At 54.1% G+C, this 17,617-nt stretch overlaps 2 protein-coding genes across 2 annotated transcripts; both read left to right on the top strand.

The window, feature by feature from the left end:
• Positions 1-905: 905 nt before the first annotated feature.
• LOC307083632 (E3 ubiquitin-protein ligase RNF182) lies at positions 906-11,051 on the top strand (the record flags this gene model as incomplete). The annotated part of the gene is made up of 6 exons (XM_079747569.1): positions 906-953; positions 1,138-1,291; positions 2,170-2,237; positions 2,467-2,584; positions 9,902-10,116; positions 10,872-11,051. The coding sequence occupies 6 exons, from the start codon at positions 906-908 to the stop codon at positions 11,049-11,051; spliced, it is 783 nt and encodes a 260-aa protein (XP_079603695.1).
• Positions 11,052-14,176: 3,125 nt separating this feature from the next.
• On the top strand, positions 14,177-16,891 carry LOC307084158 (regulator of G-protein signaling 9-binding protein; the record flags this gene model as incomplete). The annotated part of the gene is made up of 4 exons (XM_079748402.1): positions 14,177-14,378; positions 15,066-15,269; positions 15,824-15,966; positions 16,712-16,891. 4 exons carry the CDS (start codon positions 14,177-14,179, stop codon positions 16,889-16,891), a joined length of 729 nt encoding a protein of 242 aa, XP_079604528.1.
• Positions 16,892-17,617: the final 726 nt, after the last annotated feature.

The raw sequence follows: 17,617 nt of genomic DNA, 5'->3' as shown, positions 1-17,617 counted from the left end.
GGAAGATGATGAGGAAGATGACGACGAGGAAGATGACGATGAGGAAGATGGCACGTTAGCATCTTTCCGTTAGCATCTGTGTAGCCCTGATACACGAGCCGGACGTTAAGGGACTGTTAATGAGCTGTTGCCGCTGAACTGCTGCAGTGGGCAGGAGAGGTGCTGCCAGAGGACAGACGGACAGGAAGGAACATTCCAACAGGTAAAGAACACACGACCCACACACACACACGCACGCACACACACGTTCTTTTAAATATCAGCCAATCACGTGGCAGCAGGAGCTGCCCTACATCAGGAGGATGATGATGATGATGATGATGATGATGATGATAGACGAGCGTCCGTCATTCAATGTATTTCACTTTATTTCTTCGTTCGTGCACAAAGTGTTGATAACCGATCTGAAACCTACATTGAGATGAGAACTGAAATTGTCCAGCGATATGAATACTGTTAAGTATTAATAACCAGTAGGATTAGCACTGTACAAATGTCCATAACACCATCACAGTCTACCTTAATACTGTTGTTGACCACTTGCCTTTTTGATCACAGCCTACCTGAGTATTGTTACTGACCACAGCCTACCTGAGTATTGTTACTGACCACAGCCTACCTGAGTATTGTTGCTGACCACAGCCTACCTGAGTATTGTTGCTGACCACAGCCTACCTGAGTATTGTTACTGACCACAGCCTACCTGAGTATTGTTACTGACCACAGCCTACCTGAGTATTGTTGCTGACCTACTGAGTATCGTTGTTGACCATGTCTTCATGACCACAGCCTACCTGAGTAATACCTACCTTGTGTCCTAACTAAGCAGCTATAACCTATTACAATCCTCTCTTCAGATTGGATGAACCTTACTTCCTGGTGGAGCCTGGGAAACAGCCAATAGCATGAAGCAGCTGCCGGGGGCGGAGTCTGGCCCAGCCGCCGAAAGCAAGGTAATAACCTCACAAATATACTTACACTTAGATCTATATCTATATATGTGAATGTGTGAATGAGTGCATGTGTGCATGAATGGTTGAATGTGAGGCAATATTGTGAAGCACTTTGAGTGGTCACTGGTTAGAAAAGCGCTGTGTAAATGCCGTCCATTGGCCGAACCCTGACCCCCGGCTGCAGGTGGAGGCGTGGGGCCAGTCTCTGGTCTACACCGTGGAGGAGCTGGAGTGTAAGATCTGCTACAACCGCTACGACAGCCGCAGCCGTCGGCCCAAGCTACTGTCCTGCCTGCACAGGGTCTGCCTCAAGTGTCTGAAGAAGATGGTGGACGTGGGTGAGTCTCCTCACCCTCTCCCCTTGCCCTCTCTCCCCTCACCTTCTCTCCCCCTAGCCCTCTCTCCCCCTCACCCTCTTTCCCCCTAGCCCTTTCTCTCTAACCCTCTCTCTCCCTCGCCCTCTCTCCCCCTCCCCTCTCTCTCCCTGATGAAGAGAAACTTATTTTTAGTTCACGTCGGCCGGCTAAATATCAGAGCATGATCATTGGAAAGTACCGGCAGCAAAGTTAAGGAAACATTCAGTGAGCCAATGGGTGACCAAATTTCTTATAGGGAAACGTTTGCATTTTTGGTAGTGAATACAAAGGTAACAAAGATGCTTGGGAGTGACTGGCGGTGGTTGGAGGGAGAGGCCAAGTTAAACTGCAATAAACTGAGTGGGTGAAGTGGATATGTCTGCAAGGCTGTGCGCAACGATGCAAACAGTTAAAGGAACCTCCACAATAAAGAAGTCAGTCGATATAAGTATCAGACTTTGTGGCCAGAATGGCAATACAAATGACAACGATCTTAATGGCTTAATCGGAGAGAGGAAGGGAGGTATCTCTAGGTACAGGGAGAATGTATACAATTCCTTTTAATGTGAATAGTAATTATATATACAAGGTTAATATAATTTGTATATAACTGTATATTATAGTTATGATTGATATGTCCACGACATGCCCTTATCCTCTCTCTCCCACATCCTCTCACCCTCTTACACAATTTGAAATACAATAAAGGGAAGAAAATAAAAATGCTTTGACCCTGAATGAGACTTTCAGACTCTAGCTGTTAATATAAAGTCTTAGGAGCATACCCTCACACTAACCCGATGCACACAGGAAGTAGACCAGGAACAGGTCCTACTCCTGACTCTTCTCTTGTCTCCCAGGGGAATCGTCTCCTTCGATGGTCAGCTGTCCGTTCTGTCGTCATGAGACCTACATCCCCGACGAGGAGGTGAGCCCTCATGTGAACACGTTCAAGGCTTATCTCGACTGAGTCGGCGTGTGATGATGTGTGGCCACATTTAGCAAACTGGACTTGCTACAAAGTGGGAAGGTTGTGGCCCTGAGGCTGAAGCAGCTCAGCGGTCCGATCTCTCTCCTCCTTGCTCCTTTCCTCGAGGTGTGGCAGATGTGTGGCCCCACCCAGATGTGTGGCTCCACCCAGATGTTTCTCTGTGCAGGTGTGGCTGATGGAGGACGACCGCCACGTCCTGGCCGTGCTGTCCTGCCACGACCAGCTGGGCCGCAACGGGCTGCCCCCCGGGGCCGAGGTGGTGCTGAGCCCCGACAGCCTGACTGGTAGACTCACCCTCACACCCTCACCCTCGTACCTTAACCCGCTAACCCTCACCCTCTAACCGCCTCACCCTCTAACCCTCTAACCCTCACCCTCTAACCCCCTCACCCTCTAACCCTCACCCTCTAACCCCCTCACCCTCTAACCCTCACCCTCTAACCGTCTTACCTTAACCCTCACCCTCTAACCTTAACCCTCTAACCCTCTAACCCTCACCCTCTAACCCTCACCCTCTAACCCCCTCACCCTCTAACCCTCTAACCCTCACCCTCTAACCCCCTCACCCTCTAACCCTCTAACCCTCACCCTCTAACCGTCTAACCTTAACCCTCACCGTCTAACCCTCACACTCTAACCTTAACCCTCACCCTCTCACCCTCTTACCCTCTTACCTCCAGACCCTCTAACCCCCTCACCCTCTAACCCTCACCCTCTAACCCCCTGACCCTCTAACCCTCACCCTCTACCCCCTGACCCTCTTACCCTCTAAACCCCTCACCCTCTAACCCTAGGGGGGCAGTAAAGGCCTTGTCTGGTGTCTGTCCGCTGGGGGGCAGTAAAGGCCTTGTCTGGTGTCTGTCCACTGGGGGGCAGTAAAGGCCTTGTCTGGTGTCTGTCCACTGGGGGGCAGTAAAGGCCTTGTCTGGTGTCTGTCCCTAAGGGGGCAGTAAAGGCCTTGTCTGGTGTCTATCCCTAAGGGGGCAGTAAAGGCCTTGTCTGGTGTCTGTCCACTGGGGGGCAGTAAAGGCCTTGTCTGGTGTCTGTCCACTGGGGGGCAGTAAAGGCCTTGTCTGGTGTCTGTCCACTGGGGGGCAGTAAAGGCCTTGTCTGGTGTCTGTCCGCTGGGGGGCAGTAAAGGCCTTGTCTGGTGTCTGTCCCTAAGGGGGCAGTAAAGGCCTTGTCTGGTGTCTGTCCGCTGGGGGGCAGTAAAGGCCTTGTCTGGTGTCTGTCCGTCCGCTGGGGGGCAGTAAAGGCCTTGTCTGGTGTCTGTCCGTAGGGGGGCAGTAAAGGCCTTGTCTGGTGTCTGTCCCTAAGGGGGCAGTAAAGGCCTTGTCTGGTGTCTGTCCGCTGGGGGGCAGTAAAGGCCTTGTCTGGTGTCTGTCCCTAAGGGGGCAGTAAAGGCCTTGTCTGGTGTCTGTCCGCTGGGGGGCAGTAAAGGCCTTGTCTGGTGTCTGTCCGTAGGGGGGCAGTAAAGGCCTTGTCTGGTGTCTGTCCGTCCGCTGGGGGGCAGTAAAGGCCTTGTCTGGTGTCTGTCCGTAGGGGGGCAGTAAAGGCCTTGTCTGGTGTCTGTCCACTGGGGGGCAGTAAAGGCCATGTCTGGTGTCTGTCCGCTGGGGAGCAGTAAAGGCCTTGTCTGGTGTCTGTCCGTAGGGGGGCAGTAAAGGCCTTGTCTGGTGTCTGTCCGTCCGCTGGGGGGCAGTAAAGGCCTTGTCTGGTGTCTGTCCGATGGGGGGCAGTAAAGGCCTTGTCTGGTGTCTGTCCGCTGGGGGGCAGTAAAGGCCTTGTCTGGTGTCTGTCCGCTGGGGGGCAGTAAAGGCCTTGTCTGGTGTCTGTCCGTCCGCTGGGGGGCAGTAAAGGCCTTGTCTGGTGTCTGTCCGTAGGGGGGCAGTAAAGGCCTTGTCTGGTGTCTGTCCGTCCGCTGGGGGGCAGTAAAGGCCTTGTCTGGTGTCTGTCCCTAAGGGGGCAGTAAAGGCCTTGTCTGGTGTCTGTCCGCTGGGGGGCAGTAAAGGCCTTGTCTGGTGTCTGTCCGTAGGGGGGCAGTAAAGGCCTTGTCTGGTGTCTGTCCGTCCGCTTGGGGGCAGTAAAGGCCTTGTCTGGTGTCTGTCCCTAAGGGGGCAGTAAAGGCCTTGTCTGGTGTCTGTCCACTGGGGGGCAGTAAAGGCCATGTCTGGTGTCTGTCCGCTGGGGGGCAGTAAAGGCCTTGTGTGGTGTCTGTCCGTAGGGGGGCAGTAAAGGCCTTGTCTGGTGTCTGTCCGTCCGCTGGGGGGCAGTAAAGGCCTTGTCTGGTGTCTGTCCGCTGGGGGGCAGTAAAGGCCTTGTCTGGTGTCTGTCCGCTGGGGGGCAGTAAAGGCCTTGTCTGGTGTCTGTCCGCTGGGGGGCAGTAAAGGCCTTGTCTGGTGTCTGTCCGTCCGCTGGGGGGCAGTAAAGGCCTTGTCTGGTGTCTGTCCGTAGGGGGGCAGTAAAGGCCTTGTCTGGTGTCTGTCCGTCCGCTGGGGGGCAGTTAAGGCCTTGTCTGGTGTCTGTCCGCTGGGGGGCAGTAAAGGCCTTGTCTGGTGTCTGTTCGTCCGCTGGGGGGCAGTAAAGGCCTTGTCTGGTGTCCGTCCGTCCGGGGGCAGTAAAGGCCTTGTCTGGTGTCTGTCCGTAGGGGGGCAGTAAAGGCCTTGTCTGGTGTCTGTCCGTCCGCTGGGGGGCAGTAAAGGCCTTGTCTGGTGTCTGTCCCTAAGGGGGCAGTAAAGGCCTTGTCTGGTGTCTGTCCGTCCGCTGGGGGGCAGTAAAGGCCTTGTCTGGTGTCTGTCCCTAAGGGGGCAGTAAAGGCCTTGTCTGGTGTCTGTCCACTGGGGGGCAGTAAAGGCCATGTCTGGTGTCTGTCCGCTGGGGGGCAGTAAAGGCCTTGTCTGGTGTCTGTCCGTAGGGGGGCAGTAAAGGCCTTGTCTGGTGTCTGTCCGTCCGCTGGGGGGCAGTTAAGGCCTTGTCTGGTGTCTGTCCGCTGGGGGGCAGTAAAGGCCTTGTCTGGTGTCTGTCCGTCCGCTGGGGGGCAGTAAAGGCCTTGTCTGGTGTCCGTCCGTCCGGGGGCAGTAAAGGCCTTGTCTGGTGTCTGTCCGTCCGCTGGGGGGCAGTAAAGGCCTTGTCTGGTGTCTGTCCCTAAGGGGGCAGTAAAGGCCTTGTCTGGTGTCTGTCCGTCCGCTGGGGGGCAGTAAAGGCCTTGTCTGGTGTCTGTCCCTAAGGGGGCAGTAAAGGCCTTGTCTGGTGTCTGTCCACTGGGGGGCAGTAAAGGCCATGTCTGGTGTCTGTCCGCTGGGGGGCAGTAAAGGCCTTGTCTGGTGTCTGTCCGCTGGGGGGCAGTAAAGGCCTTGTCTGGTGTCTGTCCGCTGAGGGGCAGTAAAGGCCTTGTCTGGTGTCTGTCCGTCCGCTGGGGGGCAGTAAAGGCCTTGTCTGGTGTCTGTCCGTAGGGGGGCAGTAAAGGCCTTGTCTGGTGTCTGTCCGTCCGCTGGGGGGCAGTAAAGGCCTTGTCTGGTGTCTGTCCCTAAGGGGGCAGTAAAGGCCTTGTCTGGTGTCTGTCCGCTGGGGGGCAGTAAAGGCCTTGTCTGGTGTCTGTCCCTAAGGGGGCAGTAAAGGCCTTGTCTGGTGTCTGTCCGCTGGGGGGCAGTAAAGGCCTTGTCTGGTGTCTGTCCGCTGGGGGGCAGTAAAGGCCTTGTCTGGTGTCTGTCCGCTGGGGGGCAGTAAAGGCCTTGTCTGGTGTCTGTCCGTCCGCTGGGGGGCAGTAAAGGCCTTGTCTGGTGTCTGTCCGTAGGGGGGCAGTAAAGGCCTTGTCTGGTGTCTGTCCGTCCGCTGGGGGGCAGTAAAGGCCTTGTCTGGTGTCTGTCCCTAAGGGGGCAGTAAAGGCCTTGTCTGGTGTCTGTCCGCTGGGGGGCAGTAAAGGCCTTGTCTGGTGTCTGTCCCTAAGGGGGCAGTAAAGGCCTTGTCTGGTGTCTGTCCGCTGGGGGGCAGTAAAGGCCTTGTCTGGTGTCTGTCCGTAGGGGGGCAGTAAAGGCCTTGTCTGGTGTCTGTCCGTCCGCTGGGGGGCAGTAAAGGCCTTGTCTGGTGTCTGTCCCTAAGGGGGCAGTAAAGGCCTTGTCTGGTGTCTGTCCACTGGGGGGCAGTAAAGGCCATGTCTGGTGTCTGTCCGCTGGGGGGCAGTAAAGGCCTTGTCTGGTGTCTGTCCGTAGGGGGGCAGTAAAGGCCTTGTCTGGTGTCTGTCCGTCCGCTGGGGGGCAGTAAAGGCCTTGTCTGGTGTCTGTCCGCTGGGGGGCAGTAAAGGCCTTGTCTGGTGTCTGTCCGCTGGGGGGCAGTAAAGGCCTTGTCTGGTGTCTGTCCGCTGGGGGGCAGTAAAGGCCTTGTCTGGTGTCTGTCCGTCCGCTGGGGGGCAGTAAAGGCCTTGTCTGGTCTCTGTCCGTAGGGGGGCAGTAAAGGCCTTGTCTGGTGTCTGTCCGTCCGCTGGGGGGCAGTTAAGGCCTTGTCTGGTGTCTGTCCGCTGGGGGGCAGTAAAGGCCTTGTCTGGTGTCTGTCCGTCCGCTGGGGGGCAGTAAAGGCCTTGTCTGGTGTCCGTCCGTCCGGGGGCAGTAAAGGCCTTGTCTGGTGTCTGTCCGTAGGGGGGCAGTAAAGGCCTTGTCTGGTGTCTGTCCGTCCGCTGGGGGGCAGTAAAGGCCTTGTCTGGTGTCTGTCCCTAAGGGGGCAGTAAAGGCCTTGTCTGGTGTCTGTCCGCTGGGGGGCAGTAAAGGCCTTGTCTGGTGTCTGTCCGTAGGGGGGCAGTAAAGGCCTTGTCTGGTGTCTGTCCGTCCGCTGGGGGGCAGTAAAGGCCTTGTCTGGTGTCTGTCCCTAAGGGGGCAGTAAAGGCCTTGTCTGGTGTCTGTCCACTGGGGGGCAGTAAAGGCCATGTCTGGTGTCTGTCCGCTGGGGGGCAGTAAAGGCCTTGTCTGGTGTCTGTCCGTAGGGGGGCAGTAAAGGCCTTGTCTGGTGTCTGTCCGTCCGCTGGGGGGCAGTAAAGGCCTTGTCTGGTGTCTGTCCGCTGGGGGGCAGTAAAGGCCTTGTCTGGTGTCTGTCCGCTGGGGGGCAGTAAAGGCCTTGTCTGGTGTCTGTCCGCTGGGGGGCAGTAAAGGCCTTGTCTGGTGTCTGTCCGTCCGCTGGGGGGCAGTAAAGGCCTTGTCTGGTGTCTGTCCGTAGGGGGGCAGTAAAGGCCTTGTCTGGTGTCTGTCCGTCCGCTGGGGGGCAGTTAAGGCCTTGTCTGGTGTCTGTCCGCTGGGGGGCAGTAAAGGCCTTGTCTGGTGTCTGTTCGTCCGCTGGGGGGCAGTAAAGGCCTTGTCTGGTGTCCGTCCGTCCGGGGGCAGTAAAGGCCTTGTCTGGTGTCTGTCCGTAGGGGGGCAGTAAAGGCCTTGTCTGGTGTCTGTCCGTCCGCTGGGGGGCAGTAAAGGCCTTGTCTGGTGTCTGTCCCTAAGGGGGCAGTAAAGACCTTGTCTGGTGTCTGTCCGTCCGCTGGGGGGCAGTAAAGGCCTTGTCTGGTGTCTGTCCCTAAGGGGGCAGTAAAGGCCTTGTCTGGTGTCTGTCCACTGGGGGGCAGTAAAGGCCATGTCTGGTGTCTGTCCGCTGGGGGGCAGTAAAGGCCTTGTCTGGTGTCTGTCCATAGGGGGGCAGTAAAGGCCTTGTCTGGTGTCTGTCCGTCCGCTGGGGGGCAGTTAAGGCCTTGTCTGGTGTCTGTCCGCTGGGGGGCAGTAAAGGCCTTGTCTGGTGTCTGTCCGTCCGCTGGGGGGCAGTAAAGGCCTTGTCTGGTGTCTGTCCGTCCGCTGGGGGGCAGTTAAGGCCTTGTCTGGTGTCTGTCCGCTGGGGGGCAGTAAAGGCCTTGTCTGGTGTCTGTCCGTCCGCTGGGGGGCAGTAAAGGCCTTGTCTGGTGTCCGTCCGTCCGGGGGCAGTAAAGGCCTTGTCTGGTGTCTGTCCGTAGGGGGGCAGTAAAGGCCTTGTCTGGTGTCTGTCCGTCCGCTGGGGGGCAGTAAAGGCCTTGTCTGGTGTCTGTCCCTAAGGGGGCAGTAAAGGCCTTGTCTGGTGTCTGTCCGCTGGGGGGCAGTAAAGGCCTTGTCTGGTGTCTGTCCGCTTGGGGGCAGTAAAGGCCTTGTCTGGTGTCTGTCCGCTGGGGGGCAGTAAAGGCCTTGTCTGGTGTCTGTCCGTCCGCTGGGGGGCAGTAAAGGCCTTGTCTGGTGTCTGTCCGCTGGGGGGCAGTAAAGGCCTTGTCTGGTGTCTGTCCGTCCGCTGGGGGGCAGTAAAGGCCTTGTCTGGTGTCTGTCCGTAGGGGGGCAGTAAAGGCCTTGTCTGGTGTCTGTCCGTCCGCTGGGGGGCAGTAAAGGCCTTGTCTGGTGTCTGTCCGCTGGGGGGCAGTAAAGGCCTTGTCTGGTGTCTGTCCGCTGGGGGGCAGTAAAGGCCTTGTCTGGTGTCTGTCCGCTGGGGGGCAGTAAAGGCCTTGTCTGGTGTCTGTCCGTCCGCTGGGGGGCAATAAAGGCCTTGTCTGGTGTCTGTCCGTAGGGGGGCAGTAAAGGCCTTGTCTGGTGTCTGTCCGTCCGCTGGGGGGCAGTAAAGGCCTTGTCTGGTGTCTGTCCGCTGGGGGGCAGTAAAGGCCTTGTCTGGTGTCTGTCCGTCCGCTGGGGGGCAGTAAAGGCCTTGTCTGGTGTCTGTCCGTCCGGGGTCAGTAAAGGCCTTGTCTGGTGTCCGTCCGTCCGCTGAGGGGCAGTAAAGGCCTTGTCTGGTGTCCGTCCGTCCGGGGGCAGTAAAGGCCTTGTCTGTTGTCCCTCCGTCCGCTGGGGGGCAGTAAAGGCCTTGTCTGGTGTCCGTCTGTCCGCTGGGGGGCAGTAAAGGCCTTGTCTGGTGTCCGTCCGTCCGCTGGGGGGCAGTAAAGGCCTTGTCTGGTGTCCGTCCGTCCGCTGGGGGGCAGTAAAGGCCTTGTCTGGTGTCCGTCCGTCAGCTGGGGGGCAGTAAAGGCCTTGTCTGGTGTCTGTCCGTAGGGGGGCAGTAAAGGCCTTGTCTGGTGTCTGTCCGTCCGCTGGGGGGCAGTAAAGGCCTTGTCTGGTGTCTGTCCGCTGGGGGGCAGTAAAGGCCTTGTCTGGTGTCTGTCCGTAGGGGGGCAGTAAAGGCCTTGTCTGGTGTCTGTCCGTCCGCTGGGGGGCAGTAAAGGCCTTGTCTGGTGTCTGTCCGCTGGGGGGCAGTAAAGGCCTTGTCTGGTGTCTGTCCGTAGGGGGGCAGTAAAGGCCTTGTCTGGTGTCTGTCCGTCCGCTGGGGGGCAGTAAAGGCCTTGTCTGGTGTCTGTCCGCTGGGGGGCAGTAAAGGCCTTGTCTGGTGTCTGTCCGTCTGCTGGGGGGCAGTAAAGGCCTTGTCTGGTGTCCGTCCGTCCGGGGGCAGTAAAGGCCTTGTCTGGTGTCTGTCCGTAGGGGGGCAGTAAAGGCCTTGTCTGGTGTCTGTCCGTCCGCTGGGGGGCAGTAAAGGCCTTGTCTGGTGTCCGTCCGTCCGCTGGGGGGCAGTAAAGGCCTTGTCTGGTGTCCGTCCGTCCGCTGGGGGGCAGTAAAGGCCTTGTCTGGTTGCAGGAGTGGAGGGAGGGGAGAGGGGCGGTGCGACGGGCGAGGCGTCCTCCGACTGCCTGGTGCTGACCATCATGCAGCTGCCGGGCGAGTCGTCCGACTCCCTGAGCGTGATCAACATGCTGTACCCGTCCTCCACCCCCTGCAGCGCCTCCACGCACAAGTGCCGCGCGTGGACGTCCCGGAGCCTCCCGCGCTGCGTGCTGGGGGCCCTCTGCCTGGTGCGTCCTGCGCATGGGTTTAACTAGTTTAACTAGTGCTAGTGCACCACAACACTTTACCTAGTACTAGTACGCCATGTGCTTCATAATTGTGTACTCGTACTAGTTAAAGTATCCTCAAGCACATAGTGTACTTGTTAAAGTATCATGGAGCACATGGTATACTAGTACTACTTAAAGTACACAATCTGTTACATGATGCTCCAACTAGTGGTAGTCGACCATGTGCGCCATGATACTTTAACTAGTAGTAGTACCAAATGTGCTTCATAATACCTTCACTAGTACTAGTGCACCATATGCTCCATAATACTTTAACAAGAACTAGTTAACCATGTGCTCCATAATACTTTAACTAGTACTATTACACTATGAGCTCCATAATACTTTAACTAGTACACCATGTGCTCCATAGTACTTTAACTAGCAGAATTTTTACTAGCTAAAGTATTATGGAGAAGCTTCATGATACTTCAACTAGAAGCAGTACATTTGGTTTTCCATAACTATTTAACTAGTACTAGTACACTGTTCTCCATAAACTACTACACCAAATGCGCCATAATACTTAAACTAGTGCTAATCCACGATCTTCTCCATAATACTTTAGCTAGTAAACAACCCACTCCATAATAATTTAACTAGTACACTGTCTGCAACCCTCAGATGAGGTGACATTCAGTCGTCACAGCAACACGGACGGTGAAGGCAGATTAAATGAACCGACGGAGCTGGTGACGAGTGTTTGTTTGCAGGTGTACTTCAGCTCCCTCCCCCTCGGGATCTACCTGCTGATGATTGGTCAGCTGTGGCTGGGGGTGGTCCTGGTCAGCCTGGTTCCCTTCACCCTGCTGCTCTGCATCCTCTACGGCTTCTGCCAGTGCCTCTGTCACGAGCTGCTGGAGACGCTGGGCCACCACAACACCGCACCCTGACGCCACCGTACCCTAAGCCTACCGTACCCTACCCCTAACCCTACCGTACCCTAGCCCTACGATACCCTAACCCCACCCTACCCTAACACTACTGTACCCTAACCCCACCCTACCCTGACGCCACTGTACCCTACCCCTAACCCTACCGTACCCTAGCCCTACGATACCCTAACCCCACCCTACCCTAACACTACTGTACCCTAACTCCACCCTACCCTAACCCTACTGTACCCTAACCCCACCTTACGCTAACACTACCGTACCCTACCCCAATCCTACTGTACCCTAACCCCACTGCACCCTAACCCTACTGTACCCTAACCCCACCCTACCCTAATGCTACCGTACCATGCCATACCTTACCGTACCCCTACCCTACCGTACCCCGCCCCACCCTACCGTACCCCAACCCTACCACTTCTTGAAGACTAGTCACACAGCACCCCTCTCTCTGAGCCATGGACAACAGCCCAGCCTTTCTAAGCTACAATCACCAGCAATTACTGACACATAGCTTCACCTGGAGGAGACTGGATAAGGACATCACCACGGTGAAGAGGATACGGGATGATGATATGGTTACTATAGACACGATGTGGTCCCACTTCAGTCCTTACACATACATTTCAACTGAACTTATAGACTTCAGTCTTGGCAGCCATATGAATGGTGTTATTTATCTTAAACTCTTCTGTGTAGTTCATGTCTTAAATGCAACCTCCTTGTAACTCTGGTCATTTATAGGCTATCCGACCTCTTCATTTAGATAAACTGTCAGTCAAGATGTTACTGTTACTATGGTAACCACTGTTACAAACTGTACGTAACTCTTGTAACCCCTGTGTAACTACGGCAACCTGTGAGTTCTAGAACACTGTGGTGTAACTATGGCAACCTGTGAGTTCTGGAACACTGTGTTGTAACTATAGCAACCTGTGAGTTCTAGAACACTGTGGGGTAACTATGGAAACCTTTAAGTTCTAAAACACTGTGGTGTAACTATAGCAACCTGTGGGTTCTAGAACACTGGTGTAACTATAGCAACCTGTGAGCTCCAGAACACTGTGGTGTAAATATGATCGGCATTGGGTTGTAGAACATTGTGGTGTTACTATGGTAACCAGTTTTTCAAGATCTAAATCGCACACATGAAGAGGATGCTCCCCTTTTTCTGTTAATCTGGTTTATTAAACAGAGGTGACTCTGGGTGTGAAACTGGTTTCATGTTAATGCAAAATTTAATCTGGTTTTGAACTTGCTTCATGTTGAAACAGAGTGACTCTGGATGTCAAACTGGTTTCAGGTTAAAACAGAGTTGACTAGCTGTGAAACTGGTTTCAGGTTGAAACAGAGTTGAGTCTAGCTGTGAAACTGGTTTCATGTTACAAAAGAATTGACTCTGGATTAGAAACTGGTCTCATGTAAAACAGTGCTCTTCAGAGCGGCTTATTTTTCCGAGCATACACATGTTTCATTTGAAGAATTATTTCTTTATGTCACTTTGCCCTGTGCTGCCCTGTGACACTAACGTAGGACGGACATGCTGCTTGGAAAGTGTAACGTCTGTGTGTCAGCGCCCAGTGTTTCATCAGCTGTGCAGATGACCACACCATGGCAGTGTCCGCTTCTGTACAGTCAATCAATTACAAGTCTTCTTGGATTTTAACGGGGCCTGAAGTTGTTAGATGTGGGGTCATGTCTGTGTCAGTGAATGTTTATTTTTATCTTTAATAAAACACAAAACTAAGATCTCAGATTTTTTTCTTCTGGTTAGGTCACAGTGGACCTCTGAATATGTGGCAGCACCTTTGTATATATATATACATATACACATTTAACAATTTCATTTGATCTGATATAAAATAATAATACATATACATATAACTCTGTTCTAAATACTCAAAGACAGTTGACAGAGTGAACACAAAATGAAATAATTGAATAACTAAAGACTATATAGGCTACTTCTTATATCCTACAGCTATATCCTATTAAATCCTCCCCCCTGTATCCTACCTCCTCCATCAGGTGGGGGTGAGAGGAAGACAGCCAGCCTCGTGTAATGAGAGAGGGAACCACACAAGGGGCCGAAAGGCAATTAACAGAGGGAGCCGGGGGAGTCATCCCACCTCCCAGGAGAGGGAGGGAAGGGGAGGGGAGGGGAGGAGGGGAGCATAGAGGGGAGCATAGAGGGGAGGGGAGAGGAGAGGAGAGGAGAGGAGAGGGGAGGAGAGGAGAGGGGAGGAGAGGAGGAGAGAGAGGAGGGGGGAGGGGAGGGGAGAGGGGAGGAGAGGAGAGGGGAGGAGAGGGGAGAGGAGAGGGGAGGGGAGGAGAGAGGTCTACTGGAAGAGAGGCGGTGGAAGGGGAGGAGAGGAGAGAGGAGGGGGAGAGAGGAGAAAGGAGAGGAGAGAAGGAGAGAATGGAGGGGAGAAGAAAGGGGAGGAGCGAGAAGGCTAAGGAAGAGAAGAGCTGAATGGGAGGGCAAAGAAGAGTGGAAAGAGGGGAGGGGAGGGGGGAGCCTAACCTGTGTTGGAAACCTTGCCTCCTCTCGAAGGAGCAGAGGTTATATGGAGACTCTGAGGACGCACACGTCTCCTACTGCCTAGCTAGGATACAAGGAGGCTTGGACACAAGGTGGCAGGAAAGAAGGCGAGAAGGACACAAGGTGACTACTAGGAGACAGGGGGTTGGTGAGGACCAGAGCTGGGCCTACAGAGAAAGGGTAAAGGGAGGCGGACCTCCCGGTCTCTCTACCTGGCTGTCTCTCTACCTGCCTGTCTGTCTGTCTGTCTCTCTACCTGTCTGTCTGTCTCTCTACCTGCCCATCTGTCTCTCTACTTGCCTGACTCTCTACCTGCCTGTCTCTCTACCTGCCTGTCCGTCTGTCTCTCTACCTGTCTGTCTGTCTCTCTACCTGCCCGTCTGTCTCTCTACCTGCCTGGCTGTCTCTCTACCTAGCTGGCTGTCTCTGTAACTGGCTGTCTCTCTAAGTGGCTGTCTCACTGTCTCTCTACCTGTCTGTCTCTCTAAGTGGGTATCTAACTGTCTCTCTACCTGGCTGTCTCTGTACCTGGCTGTCTCTCTAAGTGGCTGTCTCACTGTCTCTCTACCTGTCTGTCTGCCAGATGAGTCGCTGGCGGCGGTCGGTGGACGAGCTGCAGGTGCGGCGACGGCAGCTGGGTGAGTGCGAGCGCGGACAGGAAGCTCTGAGCCGGGTCACTTCCTGTTTCCAGCAGCTGTCATCCGCGCTGGGCAGCAGCTGTGACGGCAGCTTCTTGAGAGAGGAGATGGAGGAGAGCAGAGTGCTGGCCTACAAGATCTGCTGTGGTACGACCTGTCTGTCTGTCTACCTGTCTGTGTAGCCTGCAAGATCGGCTGTGGTACGACCTGTCTGTGTAGCGTACAAGATCGGCTGTGGTATGACCTGTCTGTCTGTTTACAAGATCTGCTTTGGTACGACCTGTCTATCTAGCCTATAAGATCTGCTCTGGTACGACCTATCTGTCTGTCTACCTGTCTGTCTGTCTAGCATTCAAGATCCGCTCTGGTGCAACCTGTCTGTCTGTCTACCTACCTATCTGTCTAGCTTACAAGATCTGCTCTGGTACGACCTGTCTGTCTGTCTACCTGTCTGTCTGTCTGGCATTCAAGAGCCGCTCTGGTACAACCTGTCTGTCTGTCTACCTACCTATCTGTCTAGCTTACAAGAACTGCTCTGGTACGACCTGTCTGTCTGTCTACCTGTCTGTCTGTCTGGCATTCAAGAGCCGCTCTGGTACAACCTGTCTGTCTGTCTACCTACCTATCTGTCTAGCTTACAAGATCTGCTCTGGTACGACCTGTCTGTTTGCCTACCTGTCTGTCTAGCCTTCAAGCTCTTCTCTGGTATGATCGGTGTTTCTGCCTGTTAGAGGTTAGTGTAAATGTGGTCTGGTGCAGCCAGCGTCCTATGACAACATATGCGCTCACACTCAGTGGGTGGTTCTGTGTTGACCTTGGCCCCACTGTTCTCAGGGTTATCCCGGCGGCTTCTGGGCCTGCTGGCCGAGGGTGACCCTAGCTCGTCCTCCCCAGGGGAGAGAGAGAGCGCAGAGCGAATCTGGGTCCTCTTCCTGTCCGCGCTCGAGCACTTCCTGTTCGACCTCCAGAAGGCCAGCAGCCTGATTGGACGGTTTCCACTGACTCAGCGCTGTGATCGACGCGCATTGGTCAACACAGGTCAGCCCGCCAGAACATCTATCTTAGGGATGAACAACGACGCGGTCTCCTTCAGTTTAGATAAGGGGCCACCCTTAATATAATACGTTCTATTGGGTCAGGTGACTATAATACGTTATCACAGGGTCATGTGACTATAAAACGGTATAACCGGGTCATCTGACTACTAACATGGTCATGTGACTATAATATGTTATAAAAGGGTCATGTGACTACTAAAAGGGTCATGTGAATATAATACATTATAACAGGGTCATGTGATTATAATAGTTATAACAGGGTCATGTGACAACAGGGTCATGTTACTACTAACAGGGTCATGTGACTTGACTACTAACAGGTTCATGTGAGTACTTACAGGGTCAGGTGACTATAATACGTTATTATAAGGTCATGTGACTATAATACGTTGTAACAGGGTCATGTGACTATTTTACTTCATAACAGGGTCATGTGACTATAATACTTTATAACAGGCTCATGTGATTATAATACATTATAACAGGGTCATGTGTCTATAATACTTTATAACAGGGTCATGTGACTACTAACAGGGTCATGTGACACCATGGCGGGGGTGGCTGCTCGCGCGGCGTCGGTCCAGACCCCCTGGATCACCGTGGAGGAGGAGCCAAGCCCGGGGCTGACCAATCACATCACAGGATTGGAGGATCTGCTGCAGGACATGCAGCTCAAGGTAGACTCCTCCCCCGACCTGAGTCCAGGTCTCTGGTTCTGGTCCCTGGTTCTGGTCCTGGTCCTGGTCTGTGGTCCTGGTGGATGGTCAAGTCTCTGGTCCTGGTCTGTGGTCCAGGTCTCTGTCTCTGGTTCTGGTCCTGGTAGATGGTCAGGTCTGTGGTTCTTCAAGGTCCAGGTCTTTGGTTCTTCAAGGTCCAGGTCTGTGGTTCTTCAAGGTCCAGGTCTGTGGTTCTTCAAGGTCCAGGTCTGTGGTTCTTCAAGGTCCAGGTCTGTGGTTCTTCATGGTCCAGGTCTGTGGTTCTTCAACGTCCAGGTCTGTGGTTCTTCAAGGTCCAGGTCTGTGGTTCTTCAGGGTCCAGGTCTGTGGTTCTTCAAGGTCCGGGTCTGTGGTTCTTCAAGGTCCAGGTCTGTGGTTCTGGTGGTCCAGGTCTGTGGTTCTTCAAGGTCCGGGTCTGTGGTTCTTCAAGGTCCAGGTCTGTGGTTCTGGTGGTCCAGGTCTGTGGTTCTTCAAGGTCCGGGTCTGTGGTTCTTCAAGGTCCGGGTCTGTGGTTCTTCAAGGTCCAGGTCTGTGGTTCTGGTGGTCCAGGTCTGTGGTTCTTCAGGGTCCAGGTCTGTGGTTCTTCAAGGTCCGGGTCTGTGGTTCTTCAAGGTCCAGGTCTGTGGTTCTGGTGGTCCAGGTCTGTGGTTCTTCAAGGTCCAGGTCTGTGGTTCTTCAAGGTACAGGTCTGTGGTTCTGGTTCCAGGTCTCAGTTCCCTTCTGGTCCGTGGAGGCGACCCAGCAGGCATGGGCAGAGGCTGCGGACCTGATGGAGGACAGCATGGAGGACCTGATGGAGGTGGAGGTTGTCTCCAATGAAAACAAGATGAACTCCTGCTGCCCTCCCTGCTGCCGCCTGGGCTGTCTGCTCTGTTTGCTCAACTAGCCAATAGGATCAAAGCCTGAGATCAACAAGCCAATAGGACGAGAGCCTGAGATTAACTAGCCAATAGGATCAGAGCCTGAGATCAAATAGTCAATTGGGTCAGAGCCTGAGATAAACTAGCCAATAGGACCAGAGCCTTAGATCAACTAGCCAATAGGGCCAGAGCCTGAGATCAAATGGCCAATAGGATCAGAGCCCTAGAATCACAAGCCAATAGGATTGAACCCTATAGATGGCATCAGAGCACCAATCAGGCTTCTTAATCGGTTAGCTTGTAGCTGCCAGGGAGCTAGCTGTGCTTAGCTTGTAGCTGACAGGAAGCTAGCTGGGGTTAGCTCATAGCTGACAGTTGAGCTGGCTGGGGTTTTCCGTAGCACACGTACCCCTGTGCTCCATAAGAACCAAAAAGCACAACACAACTAAGTTTGGAAGAAAATTTTTCAGCGTTCGAAAAAAGGGCTTATCTCACGGTACTTCATCCTTAGCATAGCGATTGTGCTAGGGCCTGCCATCGTCAAACAGTTTGAGTCGATAACAAATTATATTGGTAAAAGATTTTTTGGTGAAGCCAGGGGAGACATGTTTGTTAGTGTATGATTGTTTGCACACCCAGACAATGTTCCGGTATGTTCCTTCAATAACATACAATTAAACTGTCACCCAGAACCTCACAAGATATAAAACATGAAGAGCACCCAGCTAATGAGATCCAACCTAAGAAATATT

Source organism: Pollachius pollachius (assembly GCF_949987615.1).
Source record: "Pollachius pollachius genome assembly, chromosome: 12".
NCBI lineage: Eukaryota > Metazoa > Chordata > Actinopteri > Gadiformes > Gadidae > Pollachius > Pollachius pollachius.
This window is presented reverse-complemented; position numbering and strand designations above follow the sequence as displayed.